The sequence below is a fragment of the Bubalus kerabau genome, chromosome 12 (assembly GCF_029407905.1).
Source record: "Bubalus kerabau isolate K-KA32 ecotype Philippines breed swamp buffalo chromosome 12, PCC_UOA_SB_1v2, whole genome shotgun sequence".
Lineage (NCBI taxonomy): Eukaryota > Metazoa > Chordata > Mammalia > Artiodactyla > Bovidae > Bubalus > Bubalus kerabau.
The window spans coordinates 55545575-55571407 of NC_073635.1; the positions used below are offsets into that span (position 1 = coordinate 55545575).

Here is a 25833-nt window from a genome sequence, read left to right on the forward strand (position 1 = left end):
TCCCAATTTATCCCTCCCCTCTTTTCCCTCCTGGTAACCCTAAGTTTGTTTTCTACATCTGTGACTCTATTTCTGTTTTGTAAATAAGTTCATTTGTACTATTTTTTTTTTAATTAGGGGTTTAACTCTATTCCATCCCAGTCTTCATATTTAATATTAATGAATGTCTCCCTCTCCACTGGAATTTAAATATACATATATATTTCCGGTGGTTGAAGGGGGAGCACTCTTGTTTCTATTTCTGCCCACTGTTGTTGCCCTAGTTGTTTTCTATATAGAGGCCATCTTCTTGAAAGAACTGTCTTTACTGATACACCCACAGCACCCCTACCCAACCAGAACTCAACTTGGTCCTCCATTCTTAATGCTCTACTCAAACAGATCTTTAAAAGGTCACTATTTCCTATGCTGTGTGCTTAGTCGCTCAGTGATGTCCCACTATTTGTGACCCCATGGACTCTTTGTGAGTCCATGAGGATTCTCCAGGCATGAATACTGGAGTGGATTGCCATGCCATCCTCCAGGGGGTCTTCCCAACCCAGGGATCAAAACCAGGTCTCCCACATTGCAGGCAGATTGTTTACCATCTGAACCACCAGGGAAGCCCAAGAATACAGAAGTGAATGGCCTATCCCTTCTCTAGGGGATCTTCCCAACCCAAGAATTGAACTAGGGTCTCTTGCATTGCAGGCAGATACTTTACCAGCTGAACTACCAGGGAAGCCCTTGTAGCTAACTTTTAAAAATGTTTGTCAGTCTTTATTTTCCTGGATCTCTCACTGATAAAATTATGACACTGATTGCTCCCTCCTTCTTTAAATATGTTCTCTCACATTTTCCATGACACAGCACTGCCTCGTTGCCCCCCACATCTGTATATGTCCATTCATGGTTACCTTGCTGTCTCCTCCATACCTTTTAGGTTTTTTTTTTTTAATTGGAGGCTAATTACTTTACAATATTGGGGTGGCTTTGGGGATGGGGAGGGAGGTGGGTGGGAGGGTCAGGATGGGGAACATATGTACACCCATGGCTGAGTCATGTGAATCTATGGCAAAAACCCCATACCTTTTAAGTCGATGCTACTCCAAGTGTTGTCTTTGGTGCTTTTCCACTGTCATTCCACACCTGGCAGTAGGCAGAATAATAGCACCCTCCCCAGAGATGTCCACACCCTAATTGCCAGAAGTTGGAAATGAGTTACCTTACCTAGAAAGGGGACTGTGTGGATGTGATTAGGTAAGGACTGTGAGATGGAGAGTGAGCCAGTGTGATCACAAGAGTCTTTAAAAGGGAAAAAGGAAAACTGGAGAGTCAGTGGAGGAGTTATGGTGATGGATGCAGCATTTGAGCCTCCGGAAGCTGGAAAAGGTAAGGACATATATTTTCCTCTAGGGCCTCCAGGAGGAACACAGCTTTGCCAGCAGCTTGACACTCTAAGACTCACTTCAATCCTCTGACTTCCAGAACTACAACACATTCGTTTTGTTTCAAGCTGTTGAGTTTGTGATCACTTGTTATAGCAGCAGTCAGAAACTGAGACAGAAACCCTCTCCCTGGACAATCTCTTCTGAGGCTTCAGGTCATTTATTCTTTGCCCATCAGAAGACTCCTGAATTACTGATGGTAACCTTGTTGTTGTAACAAATTCACACCCAAAATATGTGATTCACCAATCAGTACAGGTTAAATGTTGCTCACAGAGCAGGACCCTGTGTGTGTGCTCAGTTGCTTCCATCATGTGTGACTCTTTGCGACCTATAAACTGTAGCCCACCAGACTCAGAGGAGTCCCATGGAATTCCACGGGATTCTCCAGGCAAGAATACTAAAGTGGGTTTCCGTGCCCTCCTCCAGTGGATCTTTCCAGCCTAAGGATCGAACCTGAATCTCTTATGTCTCCTGCAGTGGCAGGTGGATTCTTTACCACTAGTGCCTTCTGGAAAGACCTTGTACCAGGATTGGGTCAGTAAATAGGTCAGCAGAAGGGCCCCTCCTCAGTTGTTTAGTAACTCAGGCTCACAGAGCTCCTGCCATCTTCTGCATTTGCTGAAAAGAAAAAGAGCATGGGAGAAGAAGATCATGGACCAGAGTATGCAGGGAGTTTTTTATAAGCAAGTCCTTAAGTGAGGTTTTTTCTCTCATATTTTCTCATTTTTCTTCTCATACTCCACTGGTCAGATTTAGTCACAGCAGCATCCAACTGCAAAAGATACAGGGAAATGTAGTCTACTTATGTCACCATGATGAAAGAGAAAATGTGGATTTTGTTTGGAAGCTTTGTGAAAGTGAAGTGAAAGTGAAGTCGCTCAGTCGTGTCTGACTCTTTGCGACCCCATGGACTGTAGCCTACCAGGCTCCTCCATCCACAGGATTTTCCAGGCAAGAGTACTGGAGTGGGTTGCCATTTCCTTCTCCAGGGGATCTTCCCGACCCCCTGAAAGAGAAAATGTGGATTTTGTTTGGAAGCCTTGTGAAATGTCTCCCAAATCTTTCAAAGTCAGACCTATTTTCAGAAAACTGGAGCCATATAGCCAACTTCTGACTGAATAGCTCTGCTTAGAGGCATCTAAGAACCTTGAACTCAACATGTCAGAAATCAAACCTATCATCTGCTCAATGCTGTGTCCTCCAGGGTTTCTGTGTCACTGAATGGTAGCACTGTTACTCAAGTAGGAAACATGGGGACCATCTGTGATTTCTCCCTCAGGGCTTAATCAAACACCAGGTCAGTAGTGAAAAAAGAATTATGTTTCAATTTAGTTCATCTCTCCAGCATGACTGTCACCATCCTTAATCCAGGCCATCACCATCACTCACCTAGACCACTGAAAATGCCTCACAGTTTGGGTCCATTCCTTTAAAAATAAAAATTAAAAAAACACAGACACCTTTTTATTTTAGATTCGAGTATAACTGATTAACAATGTTGTGATAGTTTCAGGCGCACAGCAAAGTAACTCAGTCATATATATACATGTATCCATTCTCCCCCAGACTCCCCTCCCATCCAGGCTGCCACATAATATTGAGCAGAGTTCCCTGTGCTCTACAGTAGGTTCTTGTTGGCTATCCATTTTAAATGTAGCCGTGTATACACATTGATCTCAAACTCCCTATCCCTTCCTCCATGCTGCTGCTAAGTCACTTCAGTTGGGTCCGACTCTGTGTGACCCCATAGACGGCAGCCCACCAGGCTCCCCCGTCCCTGGGATTCTCCAGGCAAGAACATTGGAGTGGGTTGCCATTTCCTTCTCCAATGCATGAAAGTGAAAAGTGAAAGTGAAGTCGCTCAGTTGTGTCCAACCCTCAGCGACCCCATGGACTGCAGCCTTCCAGGCTCCTCCATCCATGGGATTTTCCAGTCTGTCAGTCTCTTTCTGTTTTATAAGTTCATTTGTATCATTTCTTTTTAGATTCCTCATATAAATAATGCCATATGATATTTTTCTTTCTCTGTCTGACTTACTTTACTCAGTATGACTATCTCTAGGTCCATCCATGTTGATGCAAATGGCATGATTTCATTCTTTTTAATGGCTGAGTAATAGTCCATTGTATATACCACATTTTCTTTATCCATTCTGGATCCATTCTTAATCCCCACTTGAGTGTGTATGGCCTCAGTTGCTTCAGTTGTGTCCGACTCTTTGTGACCCCATGGATTGTAGCCCACCAGGCTCCTTAAGTCCCTGGGATTCTCCAGGCAAGAATACTGGAGTGGGTTGCCATGCCCTCCTCCAGGGGATATTCCTGACTCAGGGATCAAACCCAGGTCTCCTGCATTACAGGTGCATTCTTTACCACTGGTGGGCTTCCTGGTGGCTTAGATGGTAAAGAAGCAGCCTGCATTGCATGAGACCCGGGTTTGATCCTTGGGTAAGGAAGAGCACTTGGAGATGAAAATGCCAGCCCAACAGGGGAGCCTGGTGGGCTGCAGTCCATGGGATCACAAAGAGTAGGACATGACTGAGTCACTAACATACTGACACAGCTCTTTATCGCTAAGCCCCTGGGGAAGCCCCTTAATCCCTGCAATCTTGTATAAATGCCAATCCCCCAATTAGTGCCATTACCCAGTTCAAACCACTTGTATATTTTCCTAGTATTCTTAAGACAAAGTCAAAACTTAACACAGCTTCCAAGACTTTCATGATCCATCTTCTACTTGTACCTTCCTGCCTCACCTCCAGCCTCTCCCCAAACAACTCTGTCCTGCTGTCACACCAATTGTAACGAATTAATTAATTATTTTCTGGCTGTGCTACGTGGCTTGTGGGATCTTAGTTCCCCGACCAGGGATCAAGCATGCACCCGCTCAGTGCTAGAATGGATTCTTAGCCACTGGACAGCCAGAGACGTCCCAGTGAATTCTTATTTATCTTTCAGACATCCACTCACAAGGCATTTTCTCTGAGAAACATTTCCTGATGTCCCCTAAAAGCTTAGAGCCCATATCATACTCTATTTGTGGAATCATCTGTCTTTCCTGAGAAATTTCCGGTTCTGTGAGAGCAGGAAAAGAGTCGGTCTTACTCTTTTTATCCTCAATGCCTAGTCTGGTGCCTAGTACATAGCAGTGTTGAGTAAATATTTGTTTAAAAAAGGAACAGATCCTTGTTTATGTGTATCTAAGGCTTATGAAGCTAGATAAAGATGAAAGCATTTATATTCTTCTCATTATGTAGCCCATTCCACATTTCACTTATAATTTCTTTACTGGTTAAAATTAACATTGTACAATAGTAGCTGCTATCATGGCATGATTGTCAGTTGCAAAAAGCAGCTATGTTTTAGGTGTACAGGTGTTGTTATCAAATTACCCCATTTGTAGTGCTTCAAAGGGATAGAATAATTACAAAGCCACTACTCAGTATAGGTCAAGAATGCTTTACAAATAAATACAGAAACAAACCAAAGTTGTTTCCATTTTCAACAAAATGTATGTGTATATAAATTATATATAAAATATGGGCATTACATACATACATATACATGTGTATACACACATTTTATATATCAGATCAGATCAGACCAGTCGCTCAGTCGTGTCCAACTCTTTGCAACCTCATGAATTGCAGCACGCCAGGCCTCCCTGTCCATCACCAGCTCCCGGAGTTCACTCAGACTCACGTCCATTGAGTCAATGATGCCATCCAGCCATCTCATCCTCTGTCGTCCCCTTCTCCTCCTGCCCCCAATCCCTCCCAGTATCACAGTCTTTTCCAATGAGTCAACTCTTCGCATGAGGTGGCCAAAGTACTGGAATTTCAGCTTCAGCATCATTCCTTCTAAAGAAATCCCAAGGCTGATCTCCTTCAGAATGGACTGGTTGATTCTCCTTGCAGTCCAAGGGACTCTCAAGAGTCTTCTCCAATACCACAGTTCAAAAGCATCAATTCTTTGGCGCTCAGCTTTCTTCACAGTCCAACTCTCACATCCATACATGACCACAGGAAAAACCATAGTCTTGACTAGACGAAACTTTGTTGGCAAAGTAATGTCTCTGCTTTTGAATATGCTATCTTTCCTTTTAACCCAACTTCATGAGCTTATCACAGCAGAAAAATATATAATTTTATGTTTACTAAACTGCTAGCTAAAACTCAGCCACTTTTTAATTCAGAAAGACCCTAATGTAGTTCTCGTAAGGGATTCATCCTACACTTTGTTATATGATAAAAGAAGAATTAATTATGAAATCATTATGGTCAATATGGTCTCCCCACCAAGACTATCTCTAAATATGAATCATAAAATGCATTTGTTTAAGCTTGTAAGCATTTGCTTAAAAAATAAATCATTTTAGTATAAAGAATTTTGAAAGAAAGCTTAATAAAAAATAAAATAGACTTTTGAGGTCCTAAATTATCTTAATATCAGGTTAAGAATAAGACTTCAATTATTCCAAAGTCTGAAAAGTCAGAATTACTATTCCCAAGGAAATCATTATCCTTCTCTTTAGTGTACAATTTGGTTTTCAAAAGTTCTTTTAACATAGAACAATGTGATCCTTTATTTGGAACATCAAACAACTCAAATTATTATGGGAAGGAATGAATCTAGGTAAGATTTAGGTGCTTTGATTTACATTTAAATGGCATCTTTTCTTAAAACTTATCCATACCTTTTCCAGTGGAGAATTTAATAAAAGATGGAAAATAATACAGATGCTTGGTCCTTGGAAGAAAAGCTATGATCAACCTAGACAGCATATTAAAAAACAGAGACATTATGTTGCCAACAAAGGTCCATCTAGTCAAAGCTATGGTTTTTCCAGTAGTCATGTATGGATGTGAGAGTTGGACCATAAAGAAAGCTGAGCAGCTAAGAATTTATGCTTTTGAACTGTGGTGTTGGAAAAGACTCTTGAGAGTCCCTTGGACTGCAAGGAGATCCAACCAGTCTATCCTAAATCCTGAATATATCCTGAATATTCATTGGAAGGACTGATGCTGAAGCTGAGACTCCATTACTTTGGCCACCTGATGGGAAGAACTGACTCACTAGAAAAGACCCTGATGCTGGGAAAAGTTGAAGGCAGGAAGAGAAGGGGACGACAGAGGATGAGATGGTTGGATGGCATCACTGAACTGATGAAAGAATACGTACAATTGGTCAATGATAGAGAAATTTTTTATGAGAATATAAATTGGAAAACATCTTTTTTCTAATTCAGTTCTGTTCAGTCTCTCAGTCATGTCCGACTCTGCAACCCCATGAACCGCAGCAAGCCAGGCCTCCCTGTCCATCACCAACTCCCGGAGTTCACCCAAACTCATGTCCATCGAGTTGGTGATGCCATCCAACCATCTCATCCTCTGTCGTCCCCTTCTTCTCCTGCCCCCAATCCCTCCCAGCATCAGGGTCTTTTCCAATGAGTCAAGTCTTTGCATCAGGTGGCCAAAGTATTGGAGTTTCAGCTTCAGCATCAGTCCTTCCAATGAACACCTAGGACTGATGAATTTGTAACATCAAGCTAATCTGGTGAGTAGTTTGATGTTTTTGTCTACAATAACATTCTCACAGTTTTCTTTGAGTTTAAGGAAGCAAATTGTTTAACAGTAATAATCATACTTAAAAATGTTCTGACTGATGCTTAGTGACTCTGAACGGTTCAGGGGAGCCACAGAGAAACTACTCAAAGCGAGGGGAGAGCAAAGACATAAAACTTAAAAAGAGGAGAAAATGACTCCCAAGAAATGGAGAAGGAAGAATGAAAGTAGAAAAACTATAAGAAAAAACAAAACTGCATATATGATAAGTGAGGTGAAAACCCACCTAGAACTGCTTTTGATTTTCCTCTGTGGCAGTAGTTGTTGAGATCATCTCTTTGGGTCTGGAGTATCAGAGGCAGCGTCCAAGATTCTTGTCTCTGCCGGACTCACTGCAGGGCATAAGCCATGATTATCTGTATCACCATTGCAGGTCCAACTCAACCAAGACCTGGTCTGAGCTAATTGGCTCTGTCCTGGCAATATGGTGACACAAAGTTGAATTTCAACTGAACAATTAGTCTGAGAGTTGCAATGAATAAAACCAGTCATTTGTTTATTCAATGGTCTTAGTTTCCAACATGTGCTGGCTGGGTACTAGATTTTCAAAATTCAAATAATAATAACTAGTTCATATACAGCACTCACACTTGTCAGGCATTCTTTTGAGCACTTAATGTAACTCATTTAATCCTGACAATGACCTAACAAAGTAGTTGTTATCAACCCCACTTTACAGGTAAAGAAACTGAGATGTTGCATGGTTTCAGGACTTGCCCAGGGTCGTAGAAAGAGTTCAATGATGCAGTCCTTGAGAAGTGAGGCCAGTGAAGGAGCTGCATAGCATGAGGGTAGCGGTGTGAGAAGAGAGGTAATAATAGCAATTCACACAGAATGGGAACGAGAGACAGAATCCGTGCCCCTAACACAGACTGTTAGGGGTGCCTTCACAAGGGCACCAGTGAAGGCTTCTTGCAAAAATGGTGCCTGAACTAAGTCCTAAAAATGGGTAGGATTTAGACAAGAGAAGAATGAAGAAAACTTTTAAGGCAGATGAGGAGCCTGAGAAAGTCCTTGAAGCCACAAAGAGCACAAATGTCTGAGGAAAAGCACAAAGGTCAGTGGAATAGAGGTATGTGGCAGGAAGTGGAGGTGGTGTTAAGAGACAGAGGTGGAGAAGTGACTAAGGACTGACTCCTGAAAAGTCAGGTTCACCATGCAGGTGTTAAGTGTGTTAGTTTCTCAGTCATGTCTGACTCTTTGTGACTCCATGGACTGTATCTCACCAGGTTCCTCCTTCCTTGGAATTCTCCAGGCAAGAATACTTGATGGTAGCCATGCCCTTCTCCAGGAGATCTTGCTGACCCAGGGATCGAACCCAGGTCTCCTGTGTTGCAGGCAGATTCTTTACCGTCTAAGCCACCAGAGAAACCCATGTAGGTCATTAGTCAGTTCAGTCACTCAGTCCTGTCCGACTCTTTGTGATCCCATGGACTGCAGCACACCAAGCTTCCCTGTCCATTATCAACTCCTGGAGCTTGTTCAAACTCATGTCCATTGAGTCAGTGATGCCATCCAATAATCTCATCCTCTGTCGTCCCCTTCTCCTCCTGCCTTCAATCTTTCCTGGCTCAGGGTCTTTTCCAATGAGTCAGTTCTTCACATCAGGTGGCCAAAGTATTGGGAGTCTCAGCTTCAGCATCAGTCCTTCCAATGAATATTCAGGACTGATCTCCTTTAGGATGGACTGGTTGGATCTCCTTGCAGTTCAAGGGACTCTCAAGAGTCTTCTCCAATACCACAGTTCAAAAGCATCAATTCTTTGGCGCTCAGCTTTCTTTATAGTCCAACTCTCACATCCATACATGACTACTGGAAAAATAATAGCTTTGATTAGACAGATCTTTGTTGGCAAAGTAATGTCTCTTTTTTTTTAATATGCTGTCTAGGTTGGTCATAGCTTTTCTTCCAAGGAGCAAGTGTCTTTTAATTTCATGGTTGCAGTCATCATCTGCAGTGATTTTGGAGCCAAAAAAAAAAAAAAGTCTGTCACTGTTTCCATTGTTTCCCCATTTATTTGCCATGAAGTGATGGGATCAGATGCCATGATCTTCATTTTTTGAATGTTGAGTTTTAAACCAGTTTTTCTACTCTCCTCTTTCACTTTCATCAAGAGATTCTTTAGTTCTTCTTCACTTTCTCCCATAAGGGTGGTGTCATCTGCCTATCTGAGGTTATTGATATTTCTCCTGGCACTCTTGATTCCAGCTTGTGCTTCATCCAGCCTGGCATTTTGTATGATGTTCTCTGCATAAAAGCTAAATAAGCAGGGTGACAATATACAGCCTTGATGTACTCCTGTCCTAATTTGGAAGCAGTCTCTTGTTCCATGTCCAGTTCTAACCATTTCTTCTTGACCTGCATACAGATTTTTCAGGAGGCAGGTAAGGTGGTCTGGTATTCCCATCTCTTGAACAATTTTCATAGTTTGTTGTGATCTACACAGTCAAAGGCTTTGGCATAATCAATAAAGCAGAAGTAGGTCATGCAGGTCATGGGGAGCCATAAAATAAGTTTAATCTGAGAAAAGTATATTTGGTGCTTTGTATTAGAATAAACAACGTTTATTCGGACTTCCAGGGTGGTTCAGATGGTAAAGAGTCTGCCTCCAATGCAGGAGACCCAAGTTCAATCCCTGAGTCGGGAAGATCTCCTGGAGAAGGAAATGGCAACCCACTCCAGTATTCTTGCCTGGAAAATCCCATGGACAGAGGAGCCTGGTAGGCTACAGTCCATGGGGTCGTAAAGAGTTGGACATGACTGAGCGACTTCACTTTTACTAGAATAAACAATCTGAAAATTATCACTTATTAGTTAAAAGCACAGTTAAAAATTTTTTTGTTTGTGTTGAAGTGTTTTTTTTGTTTACAATCCACTTTATTTTTTTTTATTATTTTTTATTTTTTTAAGATATTCTTTTTTTATTATTATAAGTGTTTTTTTTTTTTTTAATTCAGTGAGATCTTGATTTGGAATACAAGCTCCTACTTATTCTGTGTCTGTGGGAAAATCACTCCATGGACCTTCACTGACCTGTTTGTAAAAACAGATGAAGTTGGATCAGGTTTAGAAATGGCTCAATAAATGGAGGTGCCCCTGATGTGTGGGACAAATCAGAGGAGGAGATAGGCAAAAAGGAGGCTAGTTAAGTTTATTTCAGTAACTCAGTAATGAGATGCTGGTGATTCTCAATGGTCGGGAGTGAGGGGACATTTGGCCATATCTAGAGACAGTTTTGGTTGTCACAACCGGCAGCCAGTGGTTACAGTCTGGGGATGCTGCTACACATTCTACAAATCAGAGGTTTGTGTGTGTATTTGTGTGTGGGAGGGGGCTTCCCTGGTGGCTCAGACAGTAAAGAATCTGCCTGCAATGCAGGAGACCAAGGTTCGATCCCTGAGTTGGGAAGATCCCCTGGAGAAAAGAATGGCAACCCACTCCAGTATGTTTGCCTGGAGAATTCCATCGACATAGGAGTCGATGGGGTCTTTTTTTTTTTTTTTTTAAATTTTATTTTATTTTTAAACTTAACATAACTGTATTAGATTTGCCAAATATCAAAATGAATCTGCCACAGGTATACATGTGTTCCCCATCCTGAACCCTCCTCCCTCCTCCCTCTGCATTCCATCCCTCTGGGTCATCCCAGTGCACCAGCCCCAAGCATCCAGTATCGTGCATCGAACCTGGACTGGCAACTCATTTCATATATGATATTTTACATGTTTCAATGCCATTCTCCCAAATCTTCCCACCCTCTCCCTCTCCCACAGAGTCCATAAGACTGTTCTATACATCAGTGTCTCTTTTGCTGTCTCGTACACAGGGTTATTGTTACCATCTTTCTAAATTCCATATATATGCGTTAGTATACTGTATTGGTGTTTTTCTTTCTGGCTTACTTCACTCTGTATAATAGGCTCCAGTTTCATCCACCTCATTAGAACTGATTCAAATATATTCTTTTTAATGGCTGAGTAATACTCCATTGTGTGTATGTACCACAGCTTTCTTATCCATTCATCTGCTGATGGACATCTAGGTTGCTTCCGTGTCCTGGCTATTATAAACAGTGCTGCGATGAACATTGGGGTACACGTGTCTCTTTCCCTTCTGGTTTCCTCAGTGTGTATGCCCAGCAGTGGGATTTCTGGGTCATAAGGCAGTTCTATTCCCAGTTTTTTAAAGAGTCTCCACACTGTTCTCCATAGTGGCTGTACTAGTTTGCATTCCCAACAACAGTGTAAGAGGGTTCCCTTTTCTCCACACCCTCTCCAGCATTTATTGCTTGTAGACTTTTGGATCGCAGCCATTCTGACTGGTGTGAAATGGTACCTCGTAGTGGTTTTGATTTGCATTTCTCTGATAATGAGTGATGTTGAGCATCTTTTCATGTGTTTGTTAGCCATCTGTATGTCTTCTTTGGAGAAATGTCTATTTAGTTCTTTGGCCCATTTTTTGATCAGGTCATTTATTTTTCTGGAGTTGAGCTGTAGGAGTTGCTTGTATATTTTTGAGATTAGTTGTTTGTCAGTTGCTTCATTTGCTATTATTTTCTCCCATTCTGAAGGCTGTCTTTTCACCTTGCTAATAGTTTCCTTTGATGTGCAGAAGCTTTTAAGGTTAATTAGGTCCCATTTGTTTATTTTTGCTTTTATTTCCAATATTCTGGGAGGTGGGTCATAGAGGATCCTGCTGTGATGTATGTCAGAGAGTGTTTTGCCTATGTTCTCCTCTAGGAGTTTTATAGTTTCTGGTCTTACGTTTAGATCTTTAATCCATTTTGAGTTTATTTTTGTGTATGGTGTTAGAAAGTGTTCTAGTTTCATTCTTTTACAAGTGGTTGACCAGATTTCCCAGCACCCCTTGTTAAAGAGATTGTCTTTAATCCATTGTATATTCTTGCCTCCTTTGTCAAAGATAAGGTGTCCATACGTGCGTGGATTTATCTCTGGGCTTTCTGTTTTGTTCCATTGATCTATATTTCTGTCTTTGTGCCAGTACCATACTGTCTTGATAACTGTGGCTTTGTAGTAGAGCCTGAAGTCAGGTAGGTTGATTCCTCCAGTTCCATTCTTTTTTCTCAAGATCGCTTTGGCTATTCGAGGGTTTTTGTATTTCCATACAAATTGTGAAATTATTTGTTCTAGCTCTGTGAAGAATACTGTTGGTAGCTTGATAGGGATTGCATTGAATCTATAAATTGCTTTGGGTAGTATACTCCTTTTCACTATATTGATTCTTCCAATCCATGAACATGGTATATTTCTCCATCTAATAGTGTCCTCTTTGATTTCTTTCACCAGTGTTTTATAGTTTTCTATATATAAGTCTGTAGTTTCTTTAGGTAGATATATTCCTAAGTATTTTATTCTTTCCATTGCAATGGTGAATGGAATTGTTTCCTTAATTTCTCTTTCTGTTTTCTCATTATTAGTGTATAGGAATGCAAGGGATTTCTGGGTGTTGATTTTATATCCTGCAACTTTACTATAGTCATTGATTAGCTCTAGTAATTTTCTGGTGGAGTCTTTAGGGTTTTCTATGTAGAGGATCATGTCATCTGCAAATAGTGAGAGTTTTACTTCTTCTTTTCCAATTTGGATTCCTTTTCTTTCTTTTTCTGCTCTGATTGCTGTGGCCAAAACTTCCAAAACTATGTTGAATAGTAATGGTGAAAGTGGGCACCCTTGTCTTGTTCCTGACTTTAGAGGAAATGCTTTCAATTTTTCACCATTGAGGATAATGTTTGCTGTGGGTTTGTCATATATAGCTTTGATTATGTTGAGGTATGTTCCTTCTATTCCTGCTTTCTGGAGAGTTTTTATCATAAATGGATGTTGAATTTTGTCAAAGGCTTTCTCTGCATCTATTGAGATAATCATATGGTTTTTATTTTTCAATTTTTTAATGTGGTATATTACATTGATTGATTTGCAGATATTGAAGAATCCTTGCATCCCTGGGATAAAGCCCACTTGGTCATGGTGTATGATCTTTTTAATGTGTTGTTGGATTCTGATTGCTAGAATTTTGTTAAGGATTTTTGCATCTATGTTCATCAGTGATATTGGCCTGTAGTTTTCTTTTTTTGTGGGATCTTTGTCAGACAGTTTTGGTATTAGGGTGATGGTGGCCTCGTGGAATGTGTTTGGAAGTTTACCTTCCTCTGCAATTTTCTGGAAGAGTTTGAGCAGGATAGGTGTTAGCTCTTCTCTAAATTTTTGGTAGAATTCAGCTGTGAAGCCATCTGGACCTGGGCTTTTGTTTGCTGGAAGATTTTTGATGACAGTTTCAATTTCCGAGCTTGTGATGGGTCTGTTAAGATTTTCTATTTCTTCCTGGTCCAGTTTTGGAAAGTTGTACTTTTCTAAGAATTTGTCCATTTCTTCCACGTTGTCCATTTTATTGGCATATAATTGTTGATAGTAGTCTCTTATGATCCTTTGTATTTCTGTGTTGTCTGTTGTGATCTCTGAACTTTCATTTCTAATTTTATTGATTTGATTTTTCTCCCTTTGTTTCTTGATGAGTCTGGCTAATGGTTTGTCAATTTTATTTATCCTTTCAAAGAACCAGCTTTTGGCTTTGTTGATTTTTGCTATGGTCTCTTTTGTTTCTTTTGCATTTATTTCTGCTCTAATTTTTAAGATTTCTTTCCTTCTACTAACCCTGGGGTTCTTCATTTCTTCCTTTTCTAGTTGCTTTAGGTGTAGAGTTAGGTTATTTATTTGACTTTTTTCTTGTTTCTTGAGGTATGCCTGTATTGCTATGAACTTTCCCCTTAGGACTGCTTTTACAGTGTCCCACAGGTTTTGGGTTGTTGTGTTTTCATTTTCATTCGTTTCTATGCAAATTTTGATTTCTTTTTTGATTTCTTCTGTGATTTGTTGGTTATTCGGCAGCGTGTTGTTCAGCCTCCATATGTTGGAATTTTTAATAGTTTTTCTCCTGTAATTGAGATCTAATCTTACTGCATTGTGGTCAGAAAAGATGCTTGGAATGATTTCTATTTTTTTGAATTTACCAAGGCTAGATTTATGGCCCAGGATGTGATCTATCCTGGAGAAGGTTCCATGTGCGCTTGAGAAAAAGGTGAAATTCATTGTTTTGGGATGAAATGTCCTATAGATATCAATTAGGTCTAACTGGTCTATTGTATCATTTAAAGTTTGTGTTTCCTTGTTAATTTTCTGTTTAGTTGATCTATCCATAGGTGTGAGTGGGGTATTAAAGTCTCCCACTATTATTGTGTTATTGTTAATTTCTCCTTTCATACTTGTTAGCATTTGTCTTACATACTGCGGTGCTCCCGTGTTGGGTGCATATATATTTATAATTGTTATATCTTCTTCTTGGATTGATCCTTTGATCATTATGTAGTGACCTTCTTTGTCTCTTTTCACAGCCTTTGTTTTATTTATTTATTTATTTTATTTTATTTTTTTTTTTAGCCTTTGTTTTAAAGTCTATTTTATCTGATATGAGTATTGCTACTCCTGCTTTCTTTTGGTCCCTATTTGCATGGAAAATCTTTTTCCAGCCCTTCACTTTCAGTCTGTATGTGTCCCCTGTTTTGAGGTGGGTCTCTTGTAGACAACATATGTAGGGGTCTTGTTTTTGTATCCATTCAGCCAGTCTTTGTCTTTTGGTTGGGGCATTCAACCCATTTACGTTTAAGGTAATTACTGATAAGTGTGATCCCGTTGCCATTTACTTTATTGTTTTGGGTTTGAATTTATACACTGTTTTTGTGTTTCCTGTCTAGAGAATATCCTTTAGTATTTGTTGGAGAGCTGGTTTGGTGGTGCAGAATTCTCTCAGCTTTTGCTTGTCTGAAAAGCTTTTGATTTCTCCTTCATACTTGAATGAGATCCTTGCTGGGTACAATAATCTGGGCTGTAGGTTATTTTCTTTCATCACTTTAAGTATGTCTTGCCATTCCCTCCTGGCTTGAAGAGTTTCTATTGAAAGATCAGCTGTTATCCTTATGGGAATTCCCTTGTGTGTTATTTGTTGTTTTTCCCTTGCTGCTTTTAATATTTGTTCTTTGTGTTTGATCTTTGTTAATTTGATTAATATGTGTCTTGGGGTGTTTCGCCTTGGGTTTATCCTGTTTGGGACTCTCTGGGTTTCTTGGACTTGGGTGATTATTTCCTTCCCCATTTTAGAGAAGTTTTCAACTATTATCTCCTCAAGTATTTTCTCATGGTCTTTCTTTTTGTCTTCTTCTGGGACCCCTATGATTCAAATGTTGTAGCATTTAATATTGTCCTGGAGGTCTCTGAGATTGTCCTCATTTCTTTTAATTCATTTTTCTTTTATCCTCTCTGATTCATTTATTTCTACCATTCTATCTTCTAATTCACTAATCCTATCTTCTGCCTCTGTTATTCTACTATTTGTTGCCTCCAGAGTGTTTTTAATTTCACTTATTGCATTATTCATTATATATTGACTCTTTTTTATTTCTTCTAGGTCCTTGCTAAACCTTTCTTGCATCTTCTCAATCCTTGTCTCCAGGCTATTTATCTGTGATTCCATTTTAATTTCAAGATTTTGGATCAATTTCACTATCATTATTCAGAATTTTTTATCAGGTAGATTCCCTATCTCTTCCTCTTTTGTTTGGTTTGGTGGGCATTTATCCTGTTCCTTTATCTGCTGGGTATTCCTCTGTCTCTTCATCTTGTTTAAATTGCTGAGTTTGGGGTGTCCTTTCTGTATTCTGGCAGTTTGTGGAGTTCTCTTTATTGTGGCGTTTCCTCGCTGTGTGTGGGTTTGTACAGGTGGCTTGTCAAGGTTTCCTGGTTAGGGAAGCTTGTGTCGGTGTTCTGGTGGGTGGAGCTGTATTTCTTCTCTCTGGAGTGCAATGAAATGTCCAGTAATGAGTTATGAGATGTCTATGGTTTTGGGGTGACTTTGGGCAGCCTGTATTTTGAAGCTCAGGGCTGTGTTCCTTTGTTTCTGGAGAATTTGCTTGGTATGTCTTGCCCTGGAACTTGTTGGCCCTTGTGTGGTGCTTGGTTTCAGTGTCGGTATGGAGGCATTTGATGAGCTCCTGTCAATTAATGTTCCTTGGATTCAGGAGTTCCCTGGAGTCAGGGTTTGGACTTAAGCCTCCTGCTTCCAGTTATTGGTCTTATTTTTGCAGTAGTTTCAAAACTTCTCCTTCTATACTGCACCACTGATAAAACATCTATGTTAAAGATGAAAAGTTTCTCTACTGTGAGGGTCACTCAGAGAGGTTCACAGCATTACATGGAGAAGAGAAGAGGGAGGAGGGAGTTAGAGGTGACCCAAATGAGATGAGGTGGAATCAATAGTGGAGAGAGTGGGCTAGCCAGTAATGACTTCCTTATGTGCACTCCACAACTGGACCGCTCAGAGATGTTCACGGAGTTATACAGAGAAGAGAAGAAGGAGGAAGGAGACAGAGGTGGCCAGAAGGATAGAAGGGGGGAATGAAAAGGAGGGAGACAGATCCAGCCAGTAATCAGTTCCCTAAGTGTTCTCCACTGTCTGGAATGCACAGAAATTCACAGAGTTGGGTAGAGTAGAGAGGGGTTAGGGAGGAGACACAGGCGACCTGGTGGAGAAAAAGGAGAGTCCAAAGGGAGAGAGAGCAGTCAAGCCAGTAATCTTGCTCCCTAGTGAAAAATGGGTCCTGAAGATTGGGTTCTTAAAGGTACAAAGTTGGTAACAAATACATAAAAGCAAAAATTAAAAATCTAGAGTAGAGTTTGGAATTTCAAAAATACGATGTTAAAGAAAAGAAGAAGGAAAAGAAAGAGAGAAAAAACGAACAAACAAAAACAAACAAGGTCACGAAAATTATAAAGAAAATATAGGTACAAAATTGATAACTAATGCCAAAAAGCAAAAGTTAAAAATCTAGAGTAGAGTTTGGAATTTCAAAAATACAATGTTTAAAAAAAAGAAGAAAAATAAAGAGAGAAAACAAACAAACAAACAAAAACAAACAATGTAGCAAAAATTAGAAAGAAAATACAGGTACAAAATTGATATCAAATACCAAAAAGCATAAATTAAAAATCTAGAGTAGAGTTTGGAATTTCAGATATACAATGTTATATAAAAGAAGAAGAGAAAGAAACAGAGGGGAAAAAAAAAAGTCACAGAAATTATAAAAAAGCTATAGGTACAAAATTGATAACATATACCAAAAAGCTAAAATTAAAAATCTAGAGTAGAGTTTGGAATTTCAAAAATACAATGTTAAAGAAAAGAAGGAAAAAAAAAACAAGGTCAAAAAATTATAAAAAATATATATATGAAGTTTGCTGAAGAAGAAAAAAATAGGGTCTTTTTTTTGGCAAAGTAATAGGTTATAAAGGTGAAAATTAGAGGAACAATAGAGGGCTTAAAATTTTTTTAAAAAATTAAAAAAAAGAAAGAATGATCATAAAAATAGTAAAAATATATCTAGGACTTTCTCTGGTTTTGTTGTGAGTATTGTGGGTTCAGTTCATTTTTGGCTAGTTCCTTGGTCCGGCTTATATTTCTCAAGATCTATAGGCCCCTTCCTATGTAGTCCGTAGTAACCACAGGGTTTTAATCTATTGCCTGTAGCTTCCAAGGCGGTTTCCTCTGTAATAGCTTCTTCTGTTTGCTGGTCTCTTCAGTGTCTGGCTTCCGTCCTGACACAAAGGGGATGGTGGAGGACACTTTTTTTTTTTTTTTTTTAGGCTCACTTGTTCAGTTGCGCTGTGGGGAGGGAGGGAGGGATGCTGCAAACAGATAACACTGGCGTGCGCTCGCAATGCCTCAGCCACACTGGGTCTGCCCCCGCTCATGGCGCATGTAGCCTCCCTGCCCACACTGCTCGGGCTCTAGGTTGTTCCACCGGGAACCATCTGAGGCCGGCCCTGGGCTGAATGCACCTCTCAGGTCCAAGCCGCTCAGGTTCAGGCACTCGGGTAGTCCTCAGAGGTGCAGACTCAGTTGGGCCTGCGTTTTGTGCTCTTCTCAGGTCCGAGCAGCTCAGGTGATGAGGTGTTTGGTGAGCGCCATTGCTGCGACTTATCGCCTCCCGGCACTCGGTTATCTGGGTGTACAATCAGCGCACCTTCTCAGGCAGATGTTGACCATCCAGACCCCCAAGAAGGTTTAGTTAGCAAAGAAGCCTGCTTACAGTTTTATAGATAATGTCTCTCTGGGGCTGCGATTGCCCCCTTCCGGCTCTGGCTGCCTGTCACCGGAGGGGGAAGGTCTGCAGCCGGCTATCTCTGTTCAGTCCTTTGTTCCGTATGCGGGCCTGGCGATGTCTTAGGTTAGGGCTGGCTTTTCGTGTGGTAGATATCCCACAGTCTGGTTTGCTAGTCCAAATTATTTCGCTCAGATAGCGCTCAGGGTATTCAGGCCAGGTTCTTACTCTAAGCGATGCAGCCTGCGCCGCACCTCCCTGCCCAGCCCCCGCTTGCTAATGTGTGCAGGCGTGTGCAGGTGTCTGTGCTGCTTCTCCGCTGGGGGAGTTACCGTAGGGCTCGCAATCTGCGAGTTTTAATTGTTTATTTATTTTTTCTCCCTGTTATGTTGCCCTCTGTGCTTCCAAAGCTCGGCACAGATTCGGCAGTGAGAAGGTTTCCTGGTGTTTGGAAACTTCTCTCTTTTTAAGACTCCCTTCCCGGGACGGAACTCTGTCCCTCCCTCTTTTGTCTCTTTTTTTGTCTTTTATATTTTTTCCTACCTCCTTTTGAAGACTTGGGTTGCTTTTCTGGGTGCCTGATGTCCTCTGCCGGCATTCAGAAGTTGTTTTGTGGAATTTACTCGACGTTTAAATGCTCTTTTGATGAATTTGTGGGGGAGAAAGTGTTCTCCCCATCCTACTCCTCTGCCATCTTGGCTCCTCCCCCTTGAGTATCTTCTTATCCTCCAGGCCACCCTGTTCTTTCCATCGATAAACCACCACCTATAGCCATTTCGAGAAGATTGCCTAGGGCCTGGGGCAGAGCATATTTGCAAAGTGCTGCATCACCATGCTCAGGACAGAACCCAGAAGACTTATCTTATCTCAGAGAGAGTTCCTTGATTGCCAGCGTACCTGTTGGTGGGTGGACTTCACCATGCCTTTCTGTTCAAGAGCGTTCATCTCAGTGACCTTTATGTTCTTGGAGAAGACAGTAATTATCATTTCCATAAATTTTCTTCATTGTACTGTCCAGAAACTTTTGGAGCGTTAATCCAAACAGGACACATGAAAACGACCTGGTGTCTCAGTCTGGTCAAAGTGGACACCCAGAGTGTATCCCATACCTATCCTTTCCTATATGATTTTTAAGTTAATTCCTTTTATTTTCTTATTGGGGGCTGACTGGAATTTTATTCTTGGACCATCTGCATTGACTGACTGTTAAACCCAATAGAACTGGCGATTCAAAACATAGCCATCGACATTGTACATTTTGTTGTCTGTCAACTTTGCTATTCACTTTTAGGATACCAGGGGTCTGCCCTGGTGGCTCAGAGGTTAAAGGGTCTGCTTGCAATGCGGGAGACCTGGGTTCGATCCCTGGGTCCGGAAGATCCCCTGGAGAAGGAAATGGCAACCCACTCCAGTATTCTTGCCTGGAGAATCCCATGGACAGAGGAGCCTGGGGGGCTACAGTCCACAGGGTCTCAAAGAGTCGGACATGACTGAGCGACTTCATTTCACTTTAGGATACCAAACTCCATCTACATAGGATCTTAGCAAACACACTGAAAGGGAGTTGTGACTGAACTGAGTCCTTTCATCATGGCCTAAACTTATTTTTGGTCAGACTTTTAATGCCCAAACCCGTCTTGTGATTTCTGTGGTCAGGGGCTTTGGCAGTCATGCTTTCCAAAAATATTGAGACATCAGGAAGAAGGCCCTGAACCTAATGCAGATGTCAGCACCTTCATGTAAGAGAACTCACACTGCTGTCATGGAAAACACCATCATGCCAGGAAGAGGGAGGAGAGATCAGAGGATCTCTAGAAGCAACAAAGTGGACTGGGTTTCCTGGTGGGAGTGCATGCAGGCTGACATAGAAGGATGCCAGAAATATTTCTCCAGTTTTTTATAAATCTAGCAAAGAGACATTTTATCCATTTGTCTGAACTGTGAGCTCTGTTGCCCCAACGGCCTTAACTTTTTGTTTATTTTTAAGTGACTGAAATGGTGAAGACAAGTTCCTTGTGAAGTCTCACCAGAAGGCCTCAGGAAACAGTATCTGTCCATACGTGGATGCAGAAGGCACATTCTGACTGAGTATGGTCACATCAAAACGAGTAGCTCCCTGGTTAAAAAGTCCTTTTCTTATCAGCTAGTCAGTTGCTACCAAGGACTACAAGTTGAGTTGATCCTTTGTTTTCTTTTTCACTTTAAAACTTCTTCCATTGAGAGAAAGATAACAACAGAAGACACAGGTTTATACAGAAATCCTAACGTGCCGCCAAGAAAGTGAGGTTTTCTGAGATTTCGTGATTGAAGTTTCTCCCATGAAGTGATTAGTCTGGTTCTGGGCTTAGTTCTGAGCATTTTTATATCCATCTTTGTGAGGCTTGAAGAGACTTTGGTATAACACGGCACCCCCAAGAGGACTGTAAAGTTGTTAAAATATTAAGAAAGATATAATTGTTAAAAGACTAGTTCTTAAATGAAATCCCTTGTGGAATATGAAAGATCTCCTAAGGCTACAAGGCGACAGTGTGGCTTTGAGGACGGACGTGGCTCTGTTCATTTAGAAAATACCATAAACGGCTTTAGTATGGGGATTTGGTAAAGAAATCTTTCATTAATAGGAAACATTTGGCTCTACACTGCAAATAAAGTGAGGTTTACATAATTTGTTAAGATCTTTCAGAGATACAATATCCTTCTGCTCAGTCTTAATGTAAGTACTCTATGTATGATTTTGAAAAAAAAAAAAAGCTTATAAAATTCAATTGTAGGTAATGTGAGTTTGGTCATTTTTGTTTTACCCTTTTGTTTGTGAATTCATTTAATTTCACTGGGGGGAAACTATTCAAATTCCTACTGTAGGCTGTTATGATGTAGATAGTCTTTGTTAATGAATCTTGATAGAGATATGTCAGGATTCCGAATTCATAAAGAGGAATCCGTGCTAGATTCCCAATGGTATACACAGAAGGGACATTTCAAACACATAATCCATTAGTATGGGCTTTGATTCCAAATCCCAATGAAACCTTGAACCTCTTGATACAGCCCGGAATACACGTGAACCTTAAAACTTCTATCGCACCTTAGTTTATACCTAGAATCTGAACTAGTCCAAACAGACAGCTTCATCTCCTACCCCTAAGGACCACCTGGTATTCATCAGTAAAAACTCCATCTGTATCCTTGGCTCAGTTCAGAATTTTTTTTCCTGGAAAGTGTGTTTTTCTGGAATAGAACAGTGATAGTGGTAAGCCACGTATCACTCCAAAACACTGAGCAAACTCCGGATTAGAGTTGGATTATTTAGTTGGAGGGTGTTGCCAGGAACCTCTAAATCCAATTTAAGTATCAGTGAGCACTTGGGCTAGCCTCCGATGCTCCAGAATGGGGTGGGAAATTAGATATACACGGATTTGGCCAAGCCTTGTCTCCCCTGCCTTGGTCCCTTGGACTCTGCTGACTTCATTTGACTCTACATGGGAGCCAAGATTTCATCTTGTGAGCCACAGGAGTGACATGATGACATATGCATTTTCAAAAGAGAACCTAGAAGTTCTCTGAGTGACATCAGAAAGGGAGAAGGCTAGAGTTAGGGCAATCAAAGTCGTTAAATACTCCAGGTGAGAAACCAAGAAGATCCACACAAGGGAAGAGAGCTGGTTAAGGGAATCATAATGGGATATGACAAGCAAGATGCAGTGAGAAGTTTCTCCAAGCAGGTAAAGAGGACTTTCATTTTCTGAGTTTATCAGATGGTGTGAAAGAAAAGTATGGAGGTAAGAATGTGGTAAACCTAATATCTAGTGTTGAAAAGATTTCAAAGTAAGTGAAAGATGGTGGTAAGAAGTAGAATAATCTAAAACGTAAGGAGTTTGCTCATGCCTCTTTCTGTTCTCCTTGAAAACCTCAGCTAAGACAAGTACTAATTTATATGCCATAGCACTAGCTCTTCACTTTGTACACATCTTGATGCAGTCTCTCCTGTAACACATGATCCCTAAATAATGCATGAGGGGTCTGCTTCTCCCCACAGCAGTCACTCTGCCTTAGTGGTTTCTTCCATCAGAGATGGTGGTTCCCTGGCCCATAAAAGCAAGTGATCATTATCATTAGTCCCTTGGCTTCATTATTATTTCACAGGATGGACTGCAGAAGATAAAGTATAAATAGCCCTTTCTTACTTTTCATTGCCAGTCACATTTTCTCATATTCAATTTCATTCTTCCCTTCCAAGAAATCGAAGTAGATATTGATTTTGGAAATGTATTTCTTAGCGGTAAGAAATAGCAAATGACGCCTGAATTATAACTTTAAATGTACATTTTATGTCCTTCAGATAAAACAAAAATCAGTGCTTTGTCATATTTCTAGGGGAACATATCAGGAGATGGTATTTTGTGTTCAGTGAGATAAAAATAAGTTTACCATTTTTCTAGAACAAATGAAATGTCCTAAGATTTTTTGTTTCGTAAGTCTTTTTCCAGTTTAGCAGAATCAAGAGGGAAAAACTCACCTGCAATTTTGATATACAATCTGACAGGATACGGACTATAACTAACAAAAAAATTCTAATTGAAAGACATCTCCTGGAAGAAATCCATGCAGATAAAGTGGCTAGATAAAGGAGGATGGATGGAATACCACACAGTTGAAACTAGTTCTTACATTTTTCATGTAATGGCATTTCTTTGTTCTTTGTATTAAATATTCTAAATAGTCAGTCTCACTCTCTGTATTAATTGATGGAATTATTATTTTTTTTTTTTTTTAATTTTATTTTATTTTTAAACTTTACATAACTGTATTAGATTTGCCAAATATCAAAATGAATCCGCCACAGGTATACATGTGTTCCCCATCCTGAACCCTCCTCCCTCCTCCCTCCCCATTCCATCCCTCTGGGTCGTCCCAGTGCACCAGCCCCAAGCATCCAGTATCGTGCATCGAAAGCAAGCTGAATGGTATGTGCACACCTGTCGTTTCTGATTGGCCCAGTTTGAAAGCTTACTGGAGCATGAAAAAAAAAATCACAATACATACAGCACTTTCTTTCTAGGCAGTCTAAGGAACACAAGACTGGAAAAAAAATAGGAATGCATTCTGAAAATCTCAGCCTTGAATCAGCAAGCTGTCATTTTCAGAAGTAAAAGCACAGCTAAGACTCAGTGTGAGCATCCTATCCCCTCTTTAAATTCATATGAAAAGCTTATCAAATCCAAGGCTTCACCTTGTAGTTTTCTCTATTTACAGACAGCACTCCTGATGCTGTGATTCTTCATGGAGGCAAGTGCAGAAGAAAAGTTTGATTTTTGTGTATAATCCTTGCCTGCAAACAGGATCTGCTTCATGCAACACTCAGTGTTAGAATGGCCCTGCACTTGGCTTAATGCTGTATCGCTAACCATTGAAACTCTTAATCATTTTTTTAACAAGGAGGCCTAAATTTTCATTTTTCACTGGGCCTTACAAATTATGTCGCCAATCCTGCCTGCTGGATCAGATTCTTTACCAACTGAGCTATCAGGGAAGCCCCATTATCTTGCAGCTCTATCTTTGTACTTTATAACGCATGAAGCTTTTTTCTTTTTCTTTTTTAAAATTGCATAATTTCACTTTGAGGGCTGATTTATTTGCACTTATGGACTTGAATAACTCGTAGCTTCCAGATGACAGGATATGTTCTTATTCTATTCCTATTATTGGATTTAGATCTCCCTTCTCCCAACACACACAGAGTTTAATAACATGATCTATTAACTGTAGGCAATGATATAAGGTAGAGCTCTAAAGTCTAACTTTTATGATAAATACTGAATATATTATTCCAGCCTTAGTTCTCTAAGATAGAATCTTTGTGCATGTTTCATACACTCACTTGCCTTTTCTGATAGTCTTTAAGTATTTACTTGGTTCCACTTTTAAGCTGCATCTCAGTGGGTTAGTTCTGTCAAAACTGTGCTTCAGGAAAGCCTAGCTGAAGAAGAGTGAAGCCAGATGTTCAGAGATATTTTGATTAGCTTTTTCCTTTTAACGCACTTTTGAATGTTAAAATGCTTTCTGTAGGACAGACATAATTCTCTACTACATCACTTGAAATAGCATTAACTGAATTATAATCGAGTAGTTGTCTCTTGCGGTGCAGTGGTAAAAAATCTGCCTGCTAAGGCAGAAGATGCAGGAGAAGCGGGTTTGATCCCTGGGTTGGGAAGATACTCTGGAGTAGGAAATGGCAACCCACTCTAGTATTCTTGCCTGGAAAATTCCATGGACAGAGGAGACTGATGGGGTTACAGTCTGTGGGGCTGTAAAGAGTTGGACATGACTCCACACACAGTTGTCGCTTGCATCTCTATTGAGGGACTCCATGTTACTGAAATGCTCAATGTTTTAATCTTTTTTAGATCACAAGTTTTCTGCTAATTAGATATAGTTATTTCACTTATATGTTAGTTTGTGAAAATTTTAAATAGTTATGAATTTTAAATTTTGTATTCTTTTAAAATGTCAAAGGGTCTAGCATCAATGGTCCAGCTGTTCTTAAATTAATGAAGTCCAACTTACCTATCATTTACCTACAAATAGTGTTTTTATGTCATGTTTAAAAGATTTTTGCTTCTCCTAAGCTCATGAATGTATTCTCTCATATCATTTTCCAGCAAATGTATTATTTTACCTTTTACATTGAAATTTGTTCCATCTGGAGTTAATTTTTGTATATGATATAAGATAATAAGGAGAGATTCAAGGTTCATTTTTGTTTCTCTTTGCTGCTGCTGCTGCTGCTGCTAAGTCGCTTCAGTCGTGTCCGACTCTGTGTGACCCCATAGACAGCAGCCAACCAGGCTCCCCCGTCCCTGGGATTCTCCAGGCAAGAACACTGGAGTGGGTTGCCATTTCCTTCTCCAATGCATGAAAGTGAAAAGTGAAAGTGAAGTCGCTCAGTCGTGTCCGACCCTCAGCGACCCCATGGACTGCAGCCTTCCAGGCTCCTCCGTCCATGGGATTTTCCAGGCAGGAGTACTGGAGTGGGCTGCCATACAGCACCATTTATTGGTGGGGGGAATGTAAAAGAAACTATCATTTTCATGCTTGTGATGACACTTTCATCAGCAATGAAGAATTGGGGTGTTTCTGGAATATTTCGTTCAATATGTTCACTGTCTAGTCTTTAACCAATAATAAACTTATTTATGATATCTATATCTACAGTACCAATATCTTTCAAAATCTGGTACTGTATTATAGGTATTTGTTTTCCTTTTTCAAGGCCACCATGGTTATTCTTGATCTTTATCAGTTCTACTTTGATATAAATCAGCTTTTTAAAGTTCACAGAAATACTTGTAGAGATTTTGATTAGGAGTGTATAGAATTTATAAATCCATCTGGAGATAAATGGCTTTCCTACACTGTTTTCATCTAATTCAAGGACACAGTATACACTGTATTGACTTAGGTCTTCTTTAATTTCTTTCCATATGTTTTATACTTTTTCTTCTTACACACAACTGTTAGATATAATATTAGATACTTAATTTTTATGCTAATTTTATTTTCTAGTTATTTGTTGGTATGTTATATATGCAACTTATTTTGTATTTGCTGACTT

At 40.1% G+C, this 25833-nt stretch overlaps 1 protein-coding gene across 12 annotated transcripts in view; it reads left to right on the forward strand.

Moving 5' to 3' along the window:
- LOC129624595 (uncharacterized) overlaps positions 1-25833 on the forward strand; it is a 324961-nt gene that overhangs the window by 151390 nt on the left and 147738 nt on the right. Inside the window, exon 1 of one of the 12 annotated variants that reach the window (XM_055542759.1) lies at positions 21494-21943. The exons of the other annotated variants lie outside the window; for them this stretch is intronic. Coding sequence (XP_055398734.1) covers positions 21899-21943 — 45 coding nt within the window. The 5' untranslated portion in view covers positions 21494-21898. Of the gene's footprint in view, positions 1-21493; positions 21944-25833 lie in introns of those variants that run through there. 12 annotated transcript variants of the gene reach the window in all.